Genomic DNA, 25701 nt, shown 5'->3' with positions numbered 1-25701 from the left:
AATTTCTACAGAACATTATTAGACTTTAGCATTAAGCCATGGCCACGCTAGATTTTGAACATGTGTAATTCTGTCATATGATGCTGCAGAAAGGGGTGAGATTAAATAAGATACAGAAGAAAAAATAAACATTTCATTGAGCCATTTTAATTCTGGCACAGATTTGGTGCAAACCCAACACCCTGTTCCTGTCTATGCACCACATGAAATGATTGCACATAAGCAGTCCACTTTTGTTTGCCAGAATTATGCTACAAGTAAGCCAAAGGAAAGCCAACTGTCAGCCATGAACAAACTAAATAAACCACACAGGGCTATGCCTGGCCCATTTTTTTTAAATCTTGGCCCAGTTACAACACCCTGCTCCAGCCCACATACTGCACTGGATGATGGCACTTGAAACAAGGTGTTTCTGCGTGTCAGATTTGATCCACAAAATGCATTAACCACAACTGGGACAAATCTTCATTTTAATTCTGGCCCAGATCAAGCCCAGACCCAACACCCTGCTCAGGCCCACATACTGAGTGGAACACTGGCTCTTGGGCAGGCCACTTTTGTTTGCCAAATTTGTGCCACAAGCAAGGAACAACAACTGCCAGCCATAAATTAAACCATCAACTGGCCCAAATATGGGCCATATTTATTTTAATTCTGGCACGGATCCAACATGCTGCTCTGACCCACATAACATTGCAATTGTGTTGTGTGCTACAGTTTTGCCAGATTTGGGCCTAAAATAAGTCTTACTATTGTAAGTAAACTAATCAAATCAAACAAAAGCTGTCTCTACTGTAGCCCAGGTGATCTTTATTCTAACCTAATAAGTTCTTGTGGCACAGATCTGGCAAACAGAGGCGGACTGCAAAAATTGCTATTATTTGCAAGATCAAAAATAAAAGTGTAGTTTACTCGTTTTATTTATGGTTGACTTTCTGCATTCCCTTGTCTTACTTGTGGCACAAATCTGGCAAACAGGAGCAGACTGCTCATGTTTCATCATTCCTCATGATATGTGGGTCAGACGAATACATTTGATGGCCTGATCTAGGTCTATGGAATTCTGGTATCTGGCAAACTGTGTCCAGTTTTTGAAAATGACTGCACACATTTAAATGTATGCCAGCCAATCAGAATAATTCAATGCACACTTTGGTATGCCAAATTGCTAATAATTGCATTACTGGAAACAGTTTCATATTAAATATATCACATTATGATTACCCCGACCAAAATATTTGATTTCTGAACTTAAAATAAGGACATCTGTCTCCCTCAACTGGTGAGAAGCTGAAAAACGCAAGCGTAAACATGTATACTGAATAATTGACTTTATACTGTTGCAAACTGCAAACAGTATCAGCCCTACATCCTACTAGGAAGCTTATGTTATCCCATTAAATGTTGTCAGATGAAAAAAAATGTAAATTTGATGGGACATTAGTAAGGTGTTTGTAGATAAGCCATCCGCCAGCCACAATAAAGGGTTGTGCCAGAATGTGCCAAAACCTGTTTAGTGCCACACCAATGATTTTTCTATGGTGTGCCTGAGGAGATGATTATTGTGCTCTTCTGTGGAAAGTGACTCGATTGATTAGGTAATGACAAATGTGGTTTACACCTATAATTACTGCCAGAATATATAAGATAAATGCAATAGATTAGCAAAAAAGTATATTTTGTAGGCACTGCTTTACAACTTTCATTTAATTCAAATTGTGCATTCATTCCCTTATGTTTCTACAACTGTCGTCTGTACTGTACATAGTACATTGACCTATGGGGATTCATTCTATGTGGGAGCACATGAGCATGTGGACTTTATACCAAATTACTCAATCCAGGGGCCAGGTCAGCACTGACAATTTGCATTAAAATGAAGTCCAACTGAAGTAGGAAGAAGTAAAGTGCATTTTTCTGCAATTTAACCGCAAGGTACAGCAGCTATTTTAGTCTAGTATGCCAAGTGTACTGAACTGCACTTGTGTTTCAAGGGATTATTTATTCATCTTCCAACAATAATTTGAGGGTTTTTTAAAACAGTTAACTCTATTTTTATAGTCAATTTTAAAATCCATTTTTAATGTTGTGTATTAAGTACAAAAAATGTGTTTTAATAACATTTAGCATTTTAAAAATTGTGTATATACAATGTCAAAAAATGATGTGTAGACGTTCTAAAAATGAGTTATCTGCTTTTGCAGATGAACTCTCCTTTTCCTCCTTGCATCCTCTTCAAATTACAAAGTTTTGAATGTTGTAATAATCAATAAAAGAAGACCATAATTTGAAAATGTAACATCACAACCAATAAGGTGCAGACTGTGGACTGACATAGGAAATCTCACTGTCTGTAGCAAAAGAAGCAGATGTGGCATACAGCTAGAAAAAGCACCTCTACACCTCTTTAAACCTAGAAAAAGTTCTCTATACATGCATCCAAATTCAGCTAAGCACTTGGATGGATGTGAAAAGCATAAGGGTCAGATAAACCCTTTGATTGATGCAAACACAAGTTACTGATCAATTTATAAGAGTCAAAAGCTTGATAAAAACAGAAATAGTTGAATGTGTAAGAAGACATATTTAATAATACACTGGTGATACATTGTGTTGCGACCCCTGATAAATCAGAGGAAAATTAATAATTGAATAATTATACATTTGATAATCACATTTAAACTTTTGAAATTTGACTCATCAAACAGTATTTTCCCACAGGTCTTCTGATATAAGAAGATTACTTAACCAGAACTGAATTCCTTTCATCAATTCAGAATCAGTTATTTATTTGAAAGACGGTAATATATACGTAAAAGTTTGTAGTAATTTTACATTAGGAAGGTAAACATGAAAGGTATTAATAATAATAATAATTATCATTATTTTTATTATTAATTATTGTTATTATTATTATTATTCATTCATTCATTTTCTTTTCGGCTTGGTCCCTTTATTAATATGGGGTCACCACAGCAGAGTGAACCGCCAACTTATCCAGCATATATTTTCCAGTTGCAAATCATAATGGGAAACTCCCATTCACACACACACACCCATCCTCTATGGTCAATTTTAGCATACCCAATTCTCCTGTACCACATGTCTTTGGACTTGAGGGGGAAACCAGAGCACGAACGCGGGGAGAACATGCAAATTCCAATGCAAAATTATTATTATTATTATTATTATTATTATTATATGGGACATTTAAATGAATATATAAGTAGTTGAGCGTGTCTATAAGTGCTCACTTATTCTCACATTCACTAAAACGAATGAAAGTGAAAGCACAAATTCGGATGCTATCGTATATATTGGAAATATGAAGTCCCCCAGAATTAGAGACGATTTAGCCATGAGCATAATAGGGTTACCAAATCACATCTGTGTTATATCCTGTTTATCTTTAGACCACTATTTATCATTTGTCATATATAAAAATATTTTTTGCTTGCCGTTTTAAAAGTCCATTTATACCTGATGCGTGTTGTCGAGCTCTGTGATAACGGTGGTGTACCGAGGGTTTTTTCCCCACTGTCAAAAAGTCATGTGGTCCACCTGAATGCAGGCGAAATCTTTGAGACAAGTGCAGTCTGTCTCCACTTCATGAACGCTCCTGAAATGACCTAAAGCACCATTTTCGTGCAGATAAATACCGAAAGCCGTCGGCCAACTGGCGCTTTACTGATAAGCATCTCACTTATCCCATATGAAAGCCGATCCTTGCTGACAGCATCGTTTAACAAGCCCAGCAAGTTTCACTCTAGGCAATACATAAATTTGCGTGCACTGTTGCCAACTATTTTCAACAAAAAGGCGCTAAAGTCTGCCCGAAAAGTTGCTAAAAGTCACTAGATTGCGTCATGCGTTAATTTGCATATTACTGACGTCATCACGCTCTACCGTTGCTGTTTGTTTAACAGCCTTTAGTCAATAAAAGAGTAAAAAGTATTTATATTTGCTCTACGCTTTATATAAGCATGTCAATTTACCTAAATGTATTGCTCTTTGAATACTGTAAATCAGTACAGATGTGTAGTGAATTTGCAGTAATCTCAGATGTAATAAACTCAGACAAGTTCTGAAATTGTCTCTTAAATGTCTGTGATTGTGAACAAGAAACTAATAAACGGTCAAATTAAATTGTTAAAATAAAGGAGAAGCAGATTGGTTTGACTGTTCAAGGGAAATACCTGTGCTAAATTATTTGCCGTCGGTACGCAGAGAGGTATCTGCTGTCAGGCTGCAGGTGGGAGAGGCTGCTGTACGAGGCCGCCTGTCAGTGCTCTGAGGCGGGGGAGGGGCCGACGACATCACCGCAGCTCGTTGAGAAGAGTAGGGACGGTACAGTATGGACAAATGACAGTCAATAGAGTGGAGGAACTATGACGTCACTTTGTAGGCTAATCGGCTGCTAGCATAAAACTGGTTCCCTCGTGAGAATCCCTATGGGATTTTCCCATAGGCTTTTCGAAGATTGCAAATAATAATCTCCGTGTTCAAACACTGTTCATGACACTTACACGTTTTGTCCAGCCGGATAATCCTCACACGAAAATTTAACTTTGAACACTTTTGGATCTTAAATGCAAACGCAAGAGTTAAAAAGCTAACATTAGGCTATAAACGGACTACAGAGCCCTCGGGGCGCTCGTCTGTGACGTCAGCCCCACCCTGCTATAGACGATTTATCAAGCTTATTTTTAGAAATAATGTCCATGAGAAAGAGTCAATCTCTCTGTTTATTACATTATAATCCACGGTATATATTATAAACAAATAAATACGCAAAAATACATAGACCTGTGCCTTTTGGATCGTTTTTACGTGGGAAATACATCTGTTTTGCTTTACGGTTGTTCTAAAAGTTTTAAAACTGTGTATAAATCTGCCTACATAGTATTATCATCAGACATATTTAAATAAGTGTATTGCTCGCGCACACAGTCTGCTTACCTTAACAGACGACAGAAATGAAGTTCCGTCATGGACATAGAGCATCAATATTCCTTTTTTGTCACGAAATACACTGAAAAGCAGCCCATACAGTCACATGCTGTATATTTTACGGAGGAGTGTAAATATTGCAATTATGACTGAGTAAAATGTGTTCAGATGAAGAAGAAAAACCCGACGAAAATCACTTGATCACGTTAAAATGACAGTTAACATGCATGTATTTCTACACATTTATTCACACGTTTGCATTACTGAGAGCAGGACAGAGACAGGCTGCACTAGTAAGCAGTATCTTCATAATATTGTTTATTAAAATAAATGATCAACAAATGAATCTGTCTCGACAGCCTTTACAAGTGAAGGAATTATCTACACACAATCTGAATTCCCAATTAGAAAAATATTACAAACTATAAAATACTATTCATGAAAATACCTAAATAACAGACTAATTCAAATGCCCAACAGAAGCGAGCTGCGCTCCAGACCTGATCAGCTCGATGACGTATAATGTCTCCGACACCGCCTGTAGTCCTATTTAGCAACTTGATAGCAACTGTCTTTTTTAAGAAGTGTAATCGATTTAAAAATTTAAGAGTGTGCTGTAACTAATGTGTTTTATGTCGTAGAACAAAACGTGAAAGTATTTTGAGTTTGTGTTTGCCACGGACCTTATTTAAGCGATTTTACTGAAACCCCATTCAAAAAACCCATTGACTTTGGGACGAGGGAACCGGAACTGCTAAAATGCTAACTCGCTTCCGGGTTTTTGCATACAAATTGACGTCATAGTTCCTCCACTCTATAAAAATCTCCAGTAACACACAAAAAAGTCGCTAGATTTGTCGCTGGCTAGTCGCTTTTCTAAAAATTTGTCGGGGTCTGAAAAGTCGCTATATCTCGCTAAGTTGGCAACACTGTTTGCGTGAGGTTCACATGCCTATACTAATAGAGTGGGTTTTCAGATTGAAATTAGTTTCCTTCGAGGCTGCCAACTTATGGCTTTAGCACACCAAACCACGCTCCCATTTATTTATAAATCTATAAAAATTATACATTATTTTAATAAATACTTTTTATAAAATATTTATTATAAATAAAAGTATTATTATTATCCAATTATTATTTATTCTAAATAAATAAAAAATATATTCTAAATGTACAGACTGAAGTGATATGCTAAGATCATTTAAGAATTTATTCATTCATTCATTTTCTTGTCGGCTTAGTCCCTTTATTAATCCATGCAGGGTCACCACAGCGGAATGAACCGCCAGAATTTATAATAATATTAATAAATATATTAATAAATATATATAAATATATTAATTTCATTACAATGAAATTCTATAGATAATTGTATAGAACACAAAAAAAATGTGTTTTATAGAATTATCTGTTGTGTGTTGTCTTAGACCCGACTCATGGCCAAGAATTTATATAGTCTAAACTCGAAATTGTCCCTAGTATATGTGTGTGAATGAGAGTGTATGGATGTTTACCAGTGATGGGCTGCAGCTGAAAGGGCATCAGCTGCATAAAACTTATGCTGGATAAGTTGGCGATTCATTCCACTGTGGCGACCCCAGATTAATCAAGGGACTAAGCAGAAAAGAAAATGAATGAATGAATGAATGACTAAAGTCTAAACTCCCTGACCTCATCCCTCCTTTCTGCTTCATGCATAATATATATATATATATATATATATATATATATATATATATATATATATATATATATATATATATATATATATATATATATATATATATATATATTTAGTCAAAATATGATCAACTTTAGACTTGCAAAACTCACTGCTGACTGACACCTGTAGCCTACATAAAAGGCTGTTACCCCTGCATAAAATGCACTCCCTCTGAAATATTCATCTATTAAGTTACATTGATACAATCTTTTTAATAACATAGTTAACCCGTGCCTTACAGAAGACTGAAAGTTCTAATGAAAATCTATGAGAGGGGTGCATTTTACGGCAGGGGTGCGTTTCTCAACAAAACACAACGCATAAGTGGCGTGTAAGCAGCGCATATTTATTTGACATGAATGTTCACAACTGGGATTCATACCCGGAGCGGGAACGCATGGCTTTCACCAGTCTTGATTCGGTTGCACACACAGAATAACATCTTTATATAACGAAAAAGTGTCTTTAAAACCGTCTTTATTAAAGCTAAAAATATATATTTCACAGAGATGGATGTGTGGCGTGAGAGCTTGAGAATACTGTCAATTGCGTGACTCTTACGCCAAATGCGTCGAGTTGGATGCTATGGTTGCTTAATCATACACAAACGCTTCACTCTAACACACTCCTCCCTATATGTATCTCTTGCTGCTGTCTAGCTTTAATGGACATTTGCTTTTCAACGGAACGAGGACACAACACCTAAAACAGCAGTAATGAAACTTCTTCAAAATGCAAATACCTTTCTTCTTGTTGTGGCTGGACTCTCTTTTGCTGGGTATGTGTGTTTTTCTTTTTCTTTTGACATTTGTAATTGTATACTGTTGCCTATTGTGTTTTTTCTTTTTTTTTTGTCTTCAGTTTTTTATTAGTCAACCTTTATACACTCTTTATACATTAATAGTCACAATTAATCTTTTGTTGGTTTCTTTTGTTTGTTTGAATGACATACTGGATGCCATATTAAAAAGTGTCTCTTGGCTTAAAGGTTGAAATTTAGATCTGGTATTACAGGTTATTTAAAACAAATCCACTTGGAATAAAAGTAGTGTTTACAAGTTATTGGCACTTTTACAGCAATAATTGACGTTTATTACAATTAATGTGAGGAGACAGACATCTGAAAACCAAAGGGCTGTTGTGGTGTGGTTGTGTGATTAGAAAAAATAAAAGTGGATTAATTTTGTCTTAATCTTGGTGTGATTATATATTTTATAATTATATAAAATCATATCAATAAATATATGCCCAAAGCTGTATTTTTAAAACAAGGAAGTATTTTTAAGCAAGCGCTTTAAAGGTATATAGTTAATCCAAAACTGAAAATTTCGTAATTTACTTCCATTCACTCGTTCCAGACCTGTTTGACTTTTATCTGTTTAACACAAAAGGAGATATTTTGACGAAAGCTGAAACCAGTGGCCGTTGACTTCCATAGTATTTGTTTTTCCTACTATAGAAGTCAATGGAGACAGGTTTTACAGGTTTGGAACCACTGGATAGAGAATTAATGAGGTAGTTTTCAATTTTGGGGAACTGTAAGAGGGTAACTCGAGAATCTGAGGAAAAATTAAAACAAAATGTGACACACATCCATACTATCACATGTCCATTACACTTTAAAAGACACTAAATTACAATCATTCCAGAAATAATGATTCTATGATTTATTGTAACATAGCCACAGCAAAACATTAAACAAATCTAGCTTCTTGAGTTCATTCATCAATCATACAAATACAAGAACAAAAATAAGCAAAAACACAATGCAATTTTTATTTTAAAAAATCACTTTACAACATTTTGTAACTCAAACTGTGTTGAAATATATATCATGATCTCTGTGCCAAGCCCATTTTTCTTTAACAACCAGGGCAAATTGTTACTAAAAATATGAGATTTACATATATAGCTTTGTATTTATTTATATATTTATTTATTTAATTGTTTTGCTTTTCCTTTGCGCAAATCTATAACTTATAATGTTAAAATGTGAAAAAGAAACATTAACTGATCTATACATTTTAAAGGAAGAGAACTGTGGAGAAAAAAACAGCATTGTAATCTCTGTTGTGTGTTTACACAGTTCTATAGTCAACCTCATTTGTTTAAGTTAAAAACAAAATCCTTCTCTTTTTTTTTCCAAATTTTCATCACAATTCATACACAATGTTTTAAATACAGCATCTGAAAAATCATCCACATGTACCGCCAACTCTTTATATATTCTCTTTAATCCTTGCAAAATGTATACTTTTTATCAAAGGACAACATTTTTATAGAAACACAGAACTTTTTTGTCTTCTAACTTGCCATGCTTTTCATAAAATTAATCGTAGTCTCCTAAAAAGTGGACAGACTGGCTTTGAGATGTTGAAATGTTACATAGTTTCTTTTCATTTACATTTAGTAAATGTATAGTGTCGTTTAGGTGCTAATATTTTAATATACTCGTGGATAAAAGGTCTTACTGCCATCCAGCCGTATATATGGCATTAATTTATCCACACATTTTTTTGTCCTAACAGAAATATAAATTTTGAAGTGTTTTACTAAATTAAATAATTTAGAGCAACATCATTCATAAAGGTTAACAAGAACATTAAACTTGTAGTTAACTTGTATTATTGAAGGTACTTTTCTCTGTGGCTTATTCACATTTTTAATTGATGAAAGCAAATTATGATGTTATTTATGAAATGAGTTATTTATTCATGTTTTCTCATGGGTGTAAATCAGAGCTGACAGGTTGTTTTTAATGTTGGGTAAAAGACAGACAAGGCAACACTATGTGCAGGTATTTTCAATCAGGCACACCTATCCAGTCTGTATACTTAACACAGATTTTTCCTCCTTTTTTTTTGGGTTTGTTGACACGAACAATGACACTATCTTTTCTTCTTTATCATAGAAGAAAAATATCATTAGTTTACTTTATCATAGTTAATTATGCTTATTTATTTGATGTAAATGGCCATTATTATAATTTTTTTATTTTTTACTTCCTGTGTTAACACTAAAGGTTGCCAAACAGCTCCCCGCCCACCCAAAAAAATAAATAAATAAATAAAATAAAATAAAATAAAATAAAATAAAAAATTCTGTTATCATGCTCTTTGACTTGTTCCAAATCTGTCTGAGTTTTCTGTTGAACACAATGGAAGATACTAAAAAATGTTGGAACCTCGTTATCCTAAAGGAAGACGGTCACTTCATGCATACGTTTTTTGGATGAATATGCAGCCTTTTAAACTTGGTAAATGTTTTGAATTTAACAAATACTCACAATTAATCATTTTGGGAGTTCTTGCTATTTCCCCCCTCACTTTTCCTACTAATGTTAATCTACTATTTGCATAGACATGGGTGTGGTATAGTGGTCTGCCAAGTTGTATGACAGGTTTTAGTGCTAATGTGTTTTTGGGGCCAGCAACCAGTCTGGGTTGCCACGAAACCTTTTTTCAACAACAACCAGTTAAAAAGGAACCTGCAACTCAATACAATTAACTTGCATTGATATGGAACTGAAGTGGTGGTGTAATGGTTCCTTGTTGAAATAGGGTGTCCATTTTTAAACTAGGTTTTAAGAGTACGCCCTTAGCTGATGATTGATTTTGAAGCGTGTTTGGCATGCCGTCCCGGAGAGAGCCCTGAACTCGTGAGATCCTTGAGCCCGGGGCTCCCCCCCATTTCAGGGAGAGAGGGTAGTCCGAGTTCAGGTAGGCCCAAGAACTCTCCCTGCTTGATATTGTTGAACGTAGATTATGAATGCTATGGAGTGTCAATGCTCTCAATTTAGTTTTGTCAATTTACTTATTTTAAATGTTTTTGGTCTGTGGGAGGAAACTGAAGAGCCCGGTGAAAACCCACGCAAACATGGGGAGAACATGCGAACTCTGCTCAGAAATGTCGACTTGGCCAGGTAGTGTCTGAGCCAGTGACATTCTTGCTATGAGGCAATGATGCTAACCATTACGCCTCCAAGCTGCCCTGACAAGGAAATGGGAGGAGTAGGGGTGGAAGGGGGGATTCTTCAAGACGAAGATGGCTGAGGTAAGATACTCAGTTTATAGTGGTTGTTTATAGTGGTTAAGGAGTCGTCTGATTGGTGAATCAGTGTTAGTTAATGTGGACCAGCTGCTATTAATCATAAGTGTGTGCTCCTCTCAAAATGAATTTAAAAATAAACTTCAGGTATAGTTTCTTGTATTTCTTGTTTTTACCACTTTTGATAATGTATTCATGTGTAAACTGACTTTCTTGATTATCCAACCATCAATAAAAAAGCAAATACATGGCCAGAGTCTTAGATCAAAAGAAAAGAAATATGACATTATGGACTCTGCTTATTTGCTTTATGACAGGCTGTTGTAAATTTATTGGCAATGAAATTAAAGGCAAGCACTACACAGTAATCCCAATCCACACAAAGAGACTAGCTTGAATAATTGTTTGTTTAAATAAGATTAACTGAATATTAAAATGAATAGATCATTAAAAACAATTTGACTTGGTGAAATGATGCTTCATAAATCACATCTGTAAAAACAGTTGAAAGCCTCAATAAAAATTTCATTCTCTGGCACTTCTAGACCACATAAAATCTACTGAATATTTACAATTAAGCTCGTTTAAATATGTTTAATGTTTAGTAACTGCAACTAAGACATCATCATATGTCCTGTTATTTTTTTAGACATTTAAAACACCAAATGATCACCTAAAGATAATTAGGCTAGGTTTAAAGCTAAAAAACAAATAAGGCTTTTAATTTAGGGTGAAAAAGTTAAATGCGATACCTTAGTATTATTGTAACCCTCACAGTACTTAGTTAAATACTCAATGTCATTTTATTGACCACCAAGTCAGAATAGTAAGCTGGATAGCAATTCATATACTTTTTAGAGCTGCTGTGCAAGACTCTAAATGAGTCAAAATGTTTTTTGAATTGTTCCCCATTTAAGAGCACATTCATAGAAAATAATTGCACAATGCTGTAGAAGTTTTTCCAGCTTACGTTTGAAGATAACTTCAAAATCAACCTTTTTGATTCTTAAGTAATGTATATGATAGTTTTAAGTTAAAATATCAGCTCAAATGCTTACAACTAAGCTTTAATAATAAAGACAATTAATAATTCATGTCAACTAATATTGTTTTTATTAACAAACTGAAGCTTATTTTTTTCAACATTTATAATAATTTATAAAATTGATCTACTATCATTAAACTTGACAGATAATAGGAAGGGTTTTTTTTCTGTGTGTTTGTTTGTCGGGTTAATTTGTTGATATTTGCATATATCCAGAAAAAAAAAAAAAAAAAAAATATATATATATATATATATATATATATATATATATATATATATATATATATATATATATATATATATATATATATATATATATATATACGTGATTCATTTTGTATTTGGCTGACTGTCCACTATTGTTGTAAATGTATTATCTGCCATTCACTGTTCATGCTTTTCGGTGCCTGCAAGTTTTCTTCACTCGCTTGCCTTGTGCCACAGGTCATGTGAAGAATCACGTGTGCTGTGGTTGTAAACAAACAGAAATCGAGAATGTGAGCCAGGTGGCCAAAGAGGTGGTCAAGCTCAGATCAGTGTATGCTGGCCTAAAGCTCCGCCCCTGCAGAACACCCCACTTTACCTGCTGTACAAAAGAGTTCATTCTCTGCACACCAGTTCATTCTTAAAGAACAGTGGCTAATTCTGAAAGAATAAAATTAGTGCTATAATTTAAAGATATTACTCTCTATTGCTGTCATCTTTGACATTCAATTCTCAAAGCGAATAAGGGCCTAATCGGTGGAATAATGAAACTTCAAAACATAAATTCTTCTCTTCTTTTGTTGGCGGGAGTTTCAATAGCTGGGTATGTATTGACATATCTTATGTATTTTAAATAAAAGATACATATTTGTACCCAGAGAGTCCACAATGGTACCTCAAAGGTGCATAGTAGTACCCAAATGAAACTAAAAACTACCTTTGAGGTACCATTGTGGACCTTTCAAGTACTAATATGTACATTTTAAAAAAGGTACTTTTTATTGATAGAAGCTGCTAATTTTTATTACTGTAAAAAGTAATGAAAATGTGTGTTTTCCAAACATTTTTTTAAGGAAATGGGTTATATTCACAATTCCTCAAGTTTTTCAGGGATCCAATTCCTTTTACTCATTAAATTTACATGACTAACTAGTTGTATTATTAATTTATTTGCATTCACGTTTTTTTTCTTACCCTTTTTTAAATAAATAAACATTTATTCATTAGTAAAACTTTAAACATACTATACTTTCAAACTATTAATAAACATTCTAGTTTTGACTTTGTTTTAAAATAACACTGTGGGCCAATTGAAACTCTGCTGTGACCTCTTAGTGGGCCTTGGTCATCTGGTTGTAAACCAGTCGTTGGGTTTCATTCCGTAAGCATGCATGAAAAACCTGCATTCATTTTTCCACGGATAGGATAATATATATATATACATTTTTCCACGGATAGGATAATATATATATATATATATATATATATATATATACTATTGTCACATTCTCAAAAAAAAAAAAAAAAAAAAAATATATATATATATATATATATATATATATATATATATATATATATATTTTTTTTTTTTTTTTTTTTTTTTTTTTTTTTTTTGAGAATGTGACAATAGTATGTAATAAAATGTAATTATAGTACTATAGACTTGTTTCTTTGTCTAGACTGAACTTCCTGTATTTCAGGTTTTTAATTCTGGTTGAAATGAGAGAAGACACTTTTTTTCCTTTTTTTCTTTTTGCTGCTACATTTAGTTCTGTAGGAGAAGACATAATTAAAAAACATTGTTGAAACTATTTTAATATTGTTGAAAACTATCATTTTTTTATTTACAGTACACTTTTGAAATTACACTCAGATGCAGAGATTGTTTTCAATGACAATGCTAACCCTCAGTTATTCTGTAACTATATTCACAAAAAGGACTGTATATCTACAAATCTTTCTGAAGTATTTTATAGGTAAATCACTCCATTATGAGGTCACATATTTGAATATTGTCCTTGGCAACCTTTTTGCTGCTCTTTCTCTTTTCACATTATCAAGTCAATCACGAAGAAACCTCTGCTCGGTTCATGCCTGTATCTGGTCAGTATGTGTGAAATAAGCAGGGTAATGTTTATTTTGGCATTTTCTGTAATACAGTGAATACATTATTTTTTTTGTCAATTTATTTGACAGAAAAATAGTCTTTTGATTTAGTAAATACTGTGATAACTTATCACATGTTTTTTTCTTCTTAGCTTGATCACTTCTTTGCTGTAAGTAAAGGTTTTGTTTTGTAGAGTTGAAAGTTGTTGGCAGTTGTTTTGTGCTGCCAAGGAAAACATTTCGTGTGGTCCAACATAAATGGCATTTAGGATGACGGAAATTTTATGTAATGCGTGTTGACATTTGTCAGTATGTAAATGACAGATTATTAATTTGTTTATGCACATATGCTTTACCTGTGCTGCTTCACTGTACTTTGTTTATAATGCTGCTGTTGGTTCAATGATTTTGTGCATCAAGAATTTATGAAGTCGTGGATAAAAGAATGAAAGTATAATAAAAATAAAAAGTATGATTTATTGGTTAAGTGGATTTGTCTATGATTGAATTGACTTTAACTTAAAATTTAAAAAATAATAATTTTAGCCCAAACCCAGTTTTACCCCTTCCTCTTACCCAATTCTTCCATCTTTTGCTTGGAGATGTAGGGGTAAGGGGAAGAGCCATATACAGTATCCCCAAAAATAGAGAATTTCCTAGACTATTTATTGCCCTTTTTTTAGGTTATTTTAGTGCTATTACACATGCATTGTTTTAATGTTTTTAAGTTTTTAAGCTTAAAAATAAACATGAATAAATGAAAAGAGTTTCTGTAGAAAAAAAAGTAAAACTGCTATTTTTGTCCCACTGCTAAATTGCATACCTTAATTTTCACTACAGCATTTGCATGAAATATTGGTGAAATTATTTGTAAATTGTTCTACAATTGTACAAAAAAACTACCTGAAAAAAAAATCCAAAATCAAACAAAAAGTGTGCAAGGGGTAGCTTAAATAATAGTTTTTGAGTAAGGGAAAAATCAGTCCAAGGCATTAGAAAAATGTGGAAAATGTTTTTTTTTTTTTTTTTTTTTTTTTTTTTTTTACATTTTTCGAGTGCCTCAGACTGATTTTTGCTGTTTACTACCTGATAATTATAGTCCACACTTGTGAGATAGCAACCACAGAAAATATATTCTGTCTGCATTATCTTTTAAAATAAGATTTTCTTGAAAAATGGTACTACAGTTTCATGAAACTACAGTTTCATGTTTCTTGCAACATGATCCACCAGAGAAAACAGTGGTGCTTGAGGAAACCATTGATGTCTATGTAAATATAAATAGATGTAAATAAATGTACATATCTATGCAAGGAAACCCACAAGATACTGATATCACATACAGCAAGCTTAACAACCCTAACAGCTGCCAAGCCCTGTGAAGTGCTTTGAAATATGCGTTATTTTTATGTGATGTTTGACACCATCTTGAATGAAACATGAAGACAGACCAGGGACATATCTAGTTCCTCCCCCTTTTAAAAAAACAAACAAACAGCCAATAGCATTTCAGTTTTTTCACAGCTCTGCCAGTGAGAGTGGTTGAGATCATGTGCTTCAAATGAAAAGGTGTTGTTGTTAGAGGGGATACATACATCTGTGGCTGGATGTTAACAGGAATTATTTATATTATTCATTAAATTACCCAATAATTGTATTTTATTAGCGTCTACCTCCACCCAACCCTCACGGTAATGTAACAACAGCAATATCACTGAGTATTATTATATTATTGTTTACCAATTACATTGCATTTTATTAACACCAACCCTAAATCCAATCCCCACAGTAACATAAAGATATCTCCTGTTGCTGGAGATCTATTTCGTAGAGTTCAACTGCATTCCTGATCAAACACAAGTGCTCCTTCAAATCCTACACTGTAAAAAGAAATTTGTTGACTTTATTTTTTAAAAAAGTGAGTAGAATTAGGTTAACTAAACAGTTTAAAGGTACTACGAGTTTATTTATTTTTAAGTAAAGGCAACTACTTTTAAGGCAATTGACTTACTCATTTTAAGAAACTAATCACTTTTACAGGGTACTTAGTTGATTTATTTGTGTTTGATCAGGGGGGAGCTGAACTCTGCAGGATAGTTCTGTAGATCTCCAGCAACAAGGTTGAATTATCACAGAAATTATGGTACAGTATGTGTATCCACAGGTGTATCTCTTTATACTTTACTATAATAAACAACTTGAACAGAACGGGTATTTTCATTATGTAAACAATTATAGTCTAACATAATCATACTAACATCTAAATATATTAAGATGATTAATTTACATTTACATTTAGTCTTTTAGCAGACGCTTTTATCCAAAGTGACTTACAAATGAGGACAAGGAAGCAATTTACACAATAAGAGCAACAATGAATAAGTGCTGTAGGCAAGTTTCAGGTGCGTAAAGTATAAGAAGCAAAGCATTAGTAATGTAAGTTTTTTTTTTTCTTTCTTTTTTTTCAATTGCACAGGACCTTGAGCGATAGGAATGTTTGTACTGACTTTTTTCCTCAAGGTGATTTAAAAACTTATGTTGCAAAATGAGGTTTCAAATCTGTATGTATATCCTTTGGTACTTTTTCTAAAATATTCAATATCACAAGAACAAGAGGTAAGCTATTACATACATAACTTTCTAAAAGATAAAAATATTTTTAAAAAAAAGTATATATATATATATATATATATATATATATATATATATATATATATATATATATATATATATATATATATATATATATATATATATATACATTTACATAAAATTAAATGTTTTCAGGGCATTAAACGTTTCCAGTGCTTTTTTGTTTTGTGATTGTTTTAAAAGAATTGGGAAAATTTTGGTTTACATTGAGCCCACTTTTTATTATGTAGCCTATAGTATTTTCCTACTAAAGTAAATTTAAAATATGTTGTCCTATAAGTACTCATTATCAAAATAAAATAGTACATCAAACAAACAAATCTATATCTTATAGATGTTTTTTTTTTTTTTTTTTTTGGTTAAATATTTCCTTTGGTACATGCACACCAAAAAATGTCGCGATGAGACCGCGCCCTTGTGTCTTTCGGAGGATGCAGCCTCGGAAAGAGACACAGCTGTTAGCTTGTTGTTACTTAATCTTCCTCACTATAACAACACACCCCGCCCTCTCCCATAATAGAAGACGATCCAGTTCACCTGTCAAAATGAATAGAGACGATACCTTCAAAAAAAGAACGCGATTAAATCCAGTTATTCTGGTGTTCTTTGGCAGTTTAGTGAGTGGGTATGTAATTGCTTAAATATATAATATGCAGGTCTTGTCGAAGGGATTTGATGCATTTGGTCAAAATAATAGCTGTAGTGTTTATTTTTCAATGCCTGTTAAATTAACTTCTATAATCTAAAACATCGGTCATCTTTTTTTCGTTTTGTTTTTATTGCTAAAGCACGTTCCTACAAAGTGTAGTCTATTCATCTAGAGGGTGCATTAAAATAAACGCAGATAATGTGATTCTATAGCACTGCACGCTTCAACGATGAGTAGTTTTCCATCTCGCCGAAACACTAGACTGATAGTTTTAACCTTTTTCTTCGAATTCCAACCAGTGCTTAAACGCGTATGGGTGTATTTCATCCCGTTAGGTGTGTGTGTGCGTGTGTGTGTGAGGATGTTTTGGTGGTGTTCTGGCACACTTTAATATGCGTGATTTGTTTTTGTTTTCTTGCAGGCTCATATATTTGGGCTACACCTCCTCTTCCATCAGGTGAGTGCATAATGATTTACTCTTTAAATGGGATATGTCTGCAGATTAATTACTAATTAATCCAAATAATTTTATGTAGCACTAAAGTTATTTACACCTATACATAATTTAACATGTAACCATTTTGTACATTTCAGAACATAAAAGGCAGCTATTAAATTTAGCATGTCACATTAATTTGAGCCGTTTGATTAGGTTTAGAGAAAAGTCTTCATTCACAAATGCTATAGATGTCACTGCCCGAAATAATACTTATTATTTTGGATACTTGGCGCAATCTTGTGGGTCTTTAAAAAGTAAACCGATGGTAAGGATAAAGCAGTTCATATATGTATAGTGTCAGTGTTGACTTACTCAGCAGTACAATCCAGCCCTTCACAGTAAAAAAAAAGAAGGGAAAAAAACAGCAAAACCAAATTGCTGATTTAATATGAGAAAATAAGATAATTGCTGTATGTGTGTGAATGAGAGTGTACGAGTGTTTCCCAGTGATGGGTTGCGGCTGGAAGGGCATCCACTGTGTAAAATATATGCTGGATAGGTTGGTAGTTCATTCCGCTGTGGTGACCCCAGATGATTAAAGGGACTAAGCTGGAAAAAAAATGAATGAAGACAATTACTGAGTTTTAAGTCTAAGTATAGACACAGTTACAACAAACATTAATCATGCAGTCTTCCAGCATTGCCTATAATACCCTTGTATCTGTTGCAGATTTAAAGTACAAAGATTCTGCTTCAAGTAAGTACTTTCATTGCTCATCTTTACTTAACGCGTTTAAAACACTTCTCAGAAGCACATTCTCAGAAGCACACCTGTATGCACAAACATTCAAATGTGTACACTAAGAAATAATACTTTTCAGCAACTGCACATAAAGCATCTACATGGCAAAAACTGACTTGACTATATAAATAAATGCATACCAAAGAAAGAAAATGCACACAAATGTAGCTGCATAGTAAGAAGGTTCAAACACTGAAGTGTTATGTTTTTATTAATCTTCTGTTTTTTAGCATAACAAAGGAACACCAGGAAAGTGCTCTCTTGCAGTTGCCACAAGGGTGAGTACAAACACTACTTTCAATTGCGCTGCTCTATTTTTTGGTGATTTCTATGTTTAATTGTAGTGAACCATATTTGATTCTTAAACTGGAAATGTGATCTACTCAACACTTGGCTCAGGTTTTGTATTTCAAATTACACGGGCGTTATTAAACTTCCTTGTTTGATTTATATACTACTTTATTAAACACGATGGGACGTCTGGATGTTTTCCCTGTTCTAGTTCTGTCAGTTCATTTTGGCAAGGTACATACAGTAAAGCAAAACTGGTTCATTTTCACAATGATTTGATTGTATGTATTTCAATAAAAACTTCTGCTAAATGACTTCATGGAAATGGTTTGCTATAATCCCAAATTATAAAATTATACATTCAAATCAAGTCCGTAATCATAACTTCAACTGTAATCATAATAACATTAATCGGGATTAAAAATTTTCATTAAAGTTTTAAAACAAAAACACCCAAGTACAGGTGCTCGTGTGCAAAAGTGGTTGTCATGCATGTTTTGGATGTAAAATAAACTAGTCGTCTGTTTACAGAAACTATTATCATCTCAAAAGCTTATGATTAAAATACAACCTGCAAAATAGCCAATATTGAGTCTGTCCATCCTGTTTGGTGGAACATTTGTGTTAATATTCTTTAATAAATTAGCAAATTAATTAATTTAAAAGATGATTGAAATTTTGTGTTATTGTTTAATGCCACTGCATTTGATAATATAATTTAGCAGCTTTTTTTTTTTTTTTTTTTTTTTTTTTCAGGTTTTACACATTCAGTCACATTTTTTATTTTAAGGATTTTTATGTTGGCAGAACACTGAGTAAACCAGTTTTTTTTTTTCTCATTTATTGATTTTTTTTTATTTTTTTTATTACAGAGACCACTACTCTCTGTATGGTATATGAATGCAGAAGCAATGTAGATTTGTAGACTTGGTGGACTCAAATTTGTTTGCTGCAGACATTTTACATTTTAGAACAGTCAGTTAAGAGCTTGGGATTTTAAGAACCATATTTAAGCCCAGAATACAATACCGCTTCTGACTGACTTTTATGAATCATCTATTTACTGCTAAAGTTTTTAAAACAACTGTACTTTATTCTGCAGGCTTTCATTCAATCAGCCCAGTGTAGTGGGGTAAGAACACACAATAATATAAATCTTTATAATAAGCATAATTGTTTTTCTTTTATTCTAAATGAATTTGTTCTATGCTTTTTGGATTTCATGTTCAAATGTGTAATTTTTTTTTTTTTTTTTTTTTTTTTTTTTTTTTTTTTTTTTAAACAGACCAGATGGCAAAATTGTACCTGTTACACCATGGTTAGCCCCAATTGTTTGGGAAGGAACATTTGATCCCACATTGATTGATTCAGTCTACAAACAACAAAACGTCACTATAGCGACTACAGTCTTCGCTCTTGGAAAGTGAGTTATCATCGCTCCTGTTCATTCCTCTAATCTTTATTGACTTTGCGTTTAACAACATCAAATTAGCTAAATGCATTTTCAACGAGACTTGGGCTGTAATTGAAGCATTGGGCATTTCACCTTCCAAAAAAAAAAGTATTTCACCTTAAAGCACAGCAGACAGAATGAAGAAGTGGTAACAAAATATTTAAACATTGACTGGAATGCATTTTTTATTTGTTTATGTTAAAAAATGCCAGCCCTCTGGTTTTCCCAGTTTCTATACACACGTCTTTGTGTAGATCACTGTAACCTTTCAGAGGTGTACTGTATTTCACTTCATTTTAGGACATGAGGCAACAAGCTGATGTGGAGCAGTAAGTTAACATTAGGCTGACTTTAGTGTCTGTTCATGCTAGTTTTTGGCGTATGTTACAAATGTCCACTCAAGTTGGATGCACCTGTGCGAGAGATTGTTGGTGCAAATGATGGATGGCTTTTTTTTCATCACTGGCTCTTTTGATGTGAGCTAGGAGTTACTGGCCTTTAAACAGACACTAGTAGGTAGTGTGTATTTATATAGTGCATAGTTCTTTATATAGCGCGTGTATTTATATAGCGCATTGTGTATAGCTATACACCCAAAGTGTTTTACAATCATGAGGTGAGGGGGGTCTCTCCACACTATCACCAGTGTGCAGCATCTACTTGGGTGATGCGCCTACACATTTTGCGAGATTTTATAATCTCTGAGCAGTGCCAGTTGATCGGGAGAAGGCCAAGCATGGTTTTGAAAACACTTACTGTGCCATTCTCCTTAAACCGAAGATGTATGCGCTTTAACTCTGCTAGTAAGTTCCCCATCTTGTGAACCCTATGGAGTTCCTCTAAAGCACCCAACATCCAACTCCGATGAGGAGCCGGATGCTTGGTCTATAACAAGAGCTGTTTCTCAATACTCAATTCAAAGAATGCAGAGAACAGACTCTCATTCTTGTGAAGAATGCTCTTGCCAGGTCACCTCGGAAGAACAAACTCGGGAGACAATGAGAACAGAGAATGTTTCCTGTGAGGAATGAGATGCTGGATTCTTTGTGGTGGTCACGGAAAAACATTACAGCATTCAAAGTTCATGCAATAATTTGTTTTCCCCTTTTCACAATATATACTATGCATAAAGCCTTACAAATATACGTTGCACAATACAAATTAAACAGATCTTAATATGAATTTTAGCAAATAAACACCCTTAATGTGTTTATGCCTTGATTAAGATTTTCATGCTTATGTTTACATTCACCGTTTCACTTAGGGAAACTCCTTGGGTAGAAGTTATATCTCTGAACTTTTATTAATAAATCTAAATAAAATGCTGTGCTTCGCACTTCGTTGCAATGACTTCTAGGACTTCTAAAGCAAGTGCTCTGCTTCAGTTTGCAGCAATGCAACCTATATCAAGAACATATCGGGGAACTTTCATGCATCCTCTGTACTTGCGTTCTCTCCACACCATCACCAGTGTGCAGGATCCACTTGGATTATGCGACTGCAGCTACAGGACAACGACACAAGTGCGCTCCCCACACACCAGCTATTGGTGGAGTGAAGAGACGGTGATAGAGCCAATTTGGTGGATGGGGATGATTGGGAGGCTATGATCGTAAGGGGCCAATTGAGGGAATTTGGCTAGGACACCGGGGTTACAACCCTGCTCTTTACAAGAAGTGCCATGGCATTTTTAAAGACCACAGAAAGTCAGGACCTCTGTTTAACCTCTCGTCCGAAAGACGGTGCCCACTGACATTATAGTGTCCCGTCACTTTTTACTCGGGGATGTTTTGGTTACTGTCAAACTTTGTTCCCTGAAGGAGGGAACGGAGACATTATGTTTTAGTGCCACAGTTGCTAAATCCCCAGTCGAATGCTAGTGCTATTGGCTTTACAGCAGTAATTTGACTGAGGGACCAACAGGAGACATTCAAAATTTTATTTATTTTTTTAAATAATACTGTACACCAATAAATGTTAGCGTGGAGACCTCTGACTCTTCATATATATTATTTTTTACTGCTGCTAATACTGACACACAATCTAGGCATTGGTTGAATTGGAAAGGGGATTCATCAGATGCATTGGCCCTGAGTGTGGCATGTGGTGCTGTGATCACTGGTGACAACAAAGCCATTGGTTCTGTACTTGATCCTTGTGAACTTTAATTCTGTGTTCCAAACACGGTCTGCGTTAGAAATTTCAGTAGTGTAATGTCTCACTTTTGTTCCAGTCACGTCACGGTTGCATATTCACTACATTAGGTGTATTTCATAAGCGAAACAAAAAGAAAGCACTGTCCATCCTTTGAAAACACCTCATGAAAATGTGTGCATGTTACACTTTATAATATCATGATGCACATAAAACACTTTGTTTTATTTAACTCTACATATTTTTATTTGACATTGTGGTACTGTATACAATGGTTTAGTTTACACCTTTTTTGATTGGTTAAATAACATTACCTACCCATCTAGCTAACTATCTACAATGTCTGTTGAAGAGCATCAAAATAAAGTGTTGGCAGATAGTTTACTAGTACTCTATTAATGTCTGTTAGTAAGTTAATGTACTACAATATCAAAGTAAAACATCTCACCCTACAAAAAAGCAGGGTGGCTGTCAAAAATCTGAAGATTTATTAGCTCAATTCAAATCTATCAATATACTGTGATATTGTTGAAGACATGGTGTGGACTTATAATAATTTTAAATGTTAATGTTTAGGATGATTTCGAAACAATCCTTATCCTGGTTGTGAATCCTTTACTGTTTTATTTATTCTTATTTTTCAAAATAACATTTCTTTCTCTCTCTTTCCAGATATACAGTGTTTCTCAAAGAATTCCTGGAGTCTGCAGAGCAGAATTATTTTGTTGGATTTCATGTGCACTATTTTATCTTCACCGATCATCCAGAAGAGGTTCCTGATGTGAAACTGGGTGAAGGACATCAGTTGACGGTGATGACAGTTGATAGTTCTAACAGATGGCAGGAGATGACATTGCGGAGAATGGAGAGGCTGGAGAAACTAATTGAGAGTCGATTGGTGAAGGAAGCTGACTATGTTTTCAGCCTTGACGTGGATACAAAGTTTTACGCCCGCTGGGGTGCAGAAACTTTGGGTCGTCTTGTAGGTGTGCTTCATCCTGGTTACTATCAAACACCACGTGAGCAATTCCCATATGAGCGAAGGCCTGAGTCTCAAGCGTTTATCCCTTATTCTGATGGTGATTATTATTATGGTGGAGCTGTGCTTGGTGGTGCAGTGAAAGATGTATATGAGGTTGCTAAGACCTGCAGAGAGCAGCTGGACATTGATGCAGCTAAATCCATTGAGGCAGCATGGCAGGAGGAGTCCCATTTGAACAAGTACTTTGTTTATAACAAACCCAGTAAACTGCTTTCACCCGAGTACCTGTGGCAGGACTTCAAACCGCAGACAAATGAGGTCAAAATCATTCGCTTTTCTCAAGTTATTAAAAATTATGCTGCTGTTCGTCCAAACCCATAGTTTACTGAAACGTAACAGATTTTATGCTTTATATTTTAAACTGGTGTAATTTTAATTTTCAATCAATTTTTTGTAGTCTTTAGCAAAAACTGTGGCCAAATATATTTCTCGTAAGCTATACATCAACATCTGAAGTGACCATTTGCTGCTAAAAGGGATTTAGATAAGTGTATAGTGTTGATTTAAAACGGTTGCATGATTAAGAAGATTCAAAAACTATTATTGTTATACTATAATACCTTATCAACACTAGAATTTTCCTTCAGTAAACTTAACATAAGCTGTCTACTAATTATAAACTCTGATTACAGCTCAGTTACAGGTACTTTTGCATATGTGAATTTTAAATTATTTTACATACAGTATATTCCAAAAATCATCATGATCTATGGTTCTTATTAAATGGAAATAACGAATCAAAAGTATAAACTTATTATTAGTTTGGGTTTCTTCAAGCATTGTGACAGTATGTGAACTGGTGTGATATATTATGAATTATTAAATTGATCATTTGCTAAAAAGTGTAAACTGTCTTTATTTCCCCTCACACTTTGGATGTTCCACTTTGGTTTGTACCTACACACTAAATGTGTAGGTACAAATTTACTCTGACAAATTAATTAAGTGACTTTGGTGATTTCCAAAGATCTAATAAATTTTATTAAATTGTTAGAATTACCATATTTTATCTATAACCTACAGATAACACAATTCATATTTAACAGTTGCATTAAATGACATAAAAACAAAAAAGCCATCTGCCTTTTTTTTTTTCTTCTTCTAACCACACACGGCAATAGCGTCAGCTGCATCAGATTTACGGCAAAATGTTAAACATCAATTTTAACGGCACTCTGTACATTAAAAATAGAAGTTTTTAAAATAAGATTTCTCCAAAATTAAACCAAGAATAGACTTGTGCAGTAAGCAATCTGCTGTTTTATTAGATGAGGTAAATATTAAATTTAAAAAAATGGACTGCTGTCGAGGTGCTTCTTTATATAAGCTATTGGTGTGTATGCAGCATTTTGAGCAACTCTTGTGTGTTTATAACCACCTCCAAGGATAATGTGCGCAAAGTTGGCTATTATACAAATTACTAAGCGTTTTAATCCAGAATCTTTGCTGACGTACCATGGAGAAGGCATAACAATTATACAGCGCAGTTTTCTAGTTGTGGACTGAGGACTCATCCTGAATCGGCAAACAGGCAATGGACTAATGCTAAATCTTTGTTTAGCTTTTCATTTATTTTTTTGTTTATTCTTGTATTTCAGGCAAAGTATACAGAGCACTCACACTTGTCACACAAGTCAGGAAATAGGGGTCAAATGTCATGGTTTGGATAGCCTAGTGAGTACATCCATAGCTGTTGCTTCTCCATTTTGATGGGTTAATGAGCATTCCAGCAAGGTTGTGAGTTGGACTTGTTGACGAGGATATAAAACAACTGGCTTTATGCTGAAGGTTTTTGAAGAGCAGAGAAAAGGCTGAAGCCTGGACCAAACTTATGTCTCAGAAGTACAGGTCACATTTTGGCTGGTGATGTTTAAGTGCAGGACAGCAAGAGGTTGAATAACTGGTACATGAAGAAGAGAAGAGAAAAGAGCGTGGGTCATGCCTCACTTAAAAAAACGGTTTATGATATGATTTTTTTGGGGGACAACTTAACTTTTTTATGCTATATCTATTTAAATATCTTACTTAAAGAACTCAATTCCTTCTTGTTGTCCCAATGCAATCTGATTGTGTGGAACCCAGCATTTTTACAGTGTACAACCATCAATAAAGACTATTTAGCATAGACAAAGCAAATTAGTTCACAAAGAACAAGAACGTGAACATGAACATACGCACGCACGCACACACACACACACACACACACACACACACTCACAAGAATGACATACATTCTAAAATGTAGTCTTAGCTGTTTAGAAAGTCCAGTTCTGTGAGTGGTTCACATGTAAAATTCCTTAAAGCTCATCTATCGAGATTGTTACCATGATAACTCAAACCTGGGTGTGATGTTTTATCACATA

At 34.1% G+C, this 25701-nt stretch overlaps 1 protein-coding gene across 4 annotated transcripts; it reads left to right on the top strand.

Moving 5' to 3' along the window:
* Nucleotides 1-7336: 7336 nt before the first annotated feature.
* gbgt1l4 (globoside alpha-1,3-N-acetylgalactosaminyltransferase 1, like 4) lies at nucleotides 7337-24180 on the top strand. 4 transcript variants are annotated; one of them, XM_005165128.6, is made up of 7 exons: nucleotides 7337-7451; nucleotides 17579-17614; nucleotides 18327-18353; nucleotides 18629-18676; nucleotides 19792-19821; nucleotides 19975-20112; nucleotides 22969-24180. In XM_005165128.6, the coding sequence occupies exons 1-7, from the start codon at nucleotides 7390-7392 to the stop codon at nucleotides 23657-23659; spliced, it is 1032 nt and encodes a 343-aa protein (XP_005165185.2). In that variant the 5' UTR covers nucleotides 7337-7389; the 3' UTR covers nucleotides 23660-24180.
* Nucleotides 24181-25701: the final 1521 nt, after the last annotated feature.

The sequence above is a fragment of the Danio rerio genome, chromosome 5 (assembly GCF_049306965.1).
Source record: "Danio rerio strain Tuebingen ecotype United States chromosome 5, GRCz12tu, whole genome shotgun sequence".
Lineage (NCBI taxonomy): Eukaryota > Metazoa > Chordata > Actinopteri > Cypriniformes > Danionidae > Danio > Danio rerio.
This window is presented reverse-complemented; position numbering and strand designations above follow the sequence as displayed.

Excerpts from the sequence above, each read along its gene's own strand:
- gbgt1l4 (XM_005165128.6), top strand. The coding sequence starts at position 7,390 with ATGAAACTTCTTCAAAATGCAAATACCTTTCTTCTTGTTGTGGCTGGA. Across the intron at positions 18,677-19,791 it reads CTCTTGCAGTTGCCACAAGG|GCTTTCATTCAATCAGCCCA; the intron begins GTGAGTACAAAC and ends TTTATTCTGCAG. Across the intron at positions 19,822-19,974 it reads AATCAGCCCAGTGTAGTGGG|ACCAGATGGCAAAATTGTAC; the intron begins GTAAGAACACAC and ends TTTTTTAAACAG.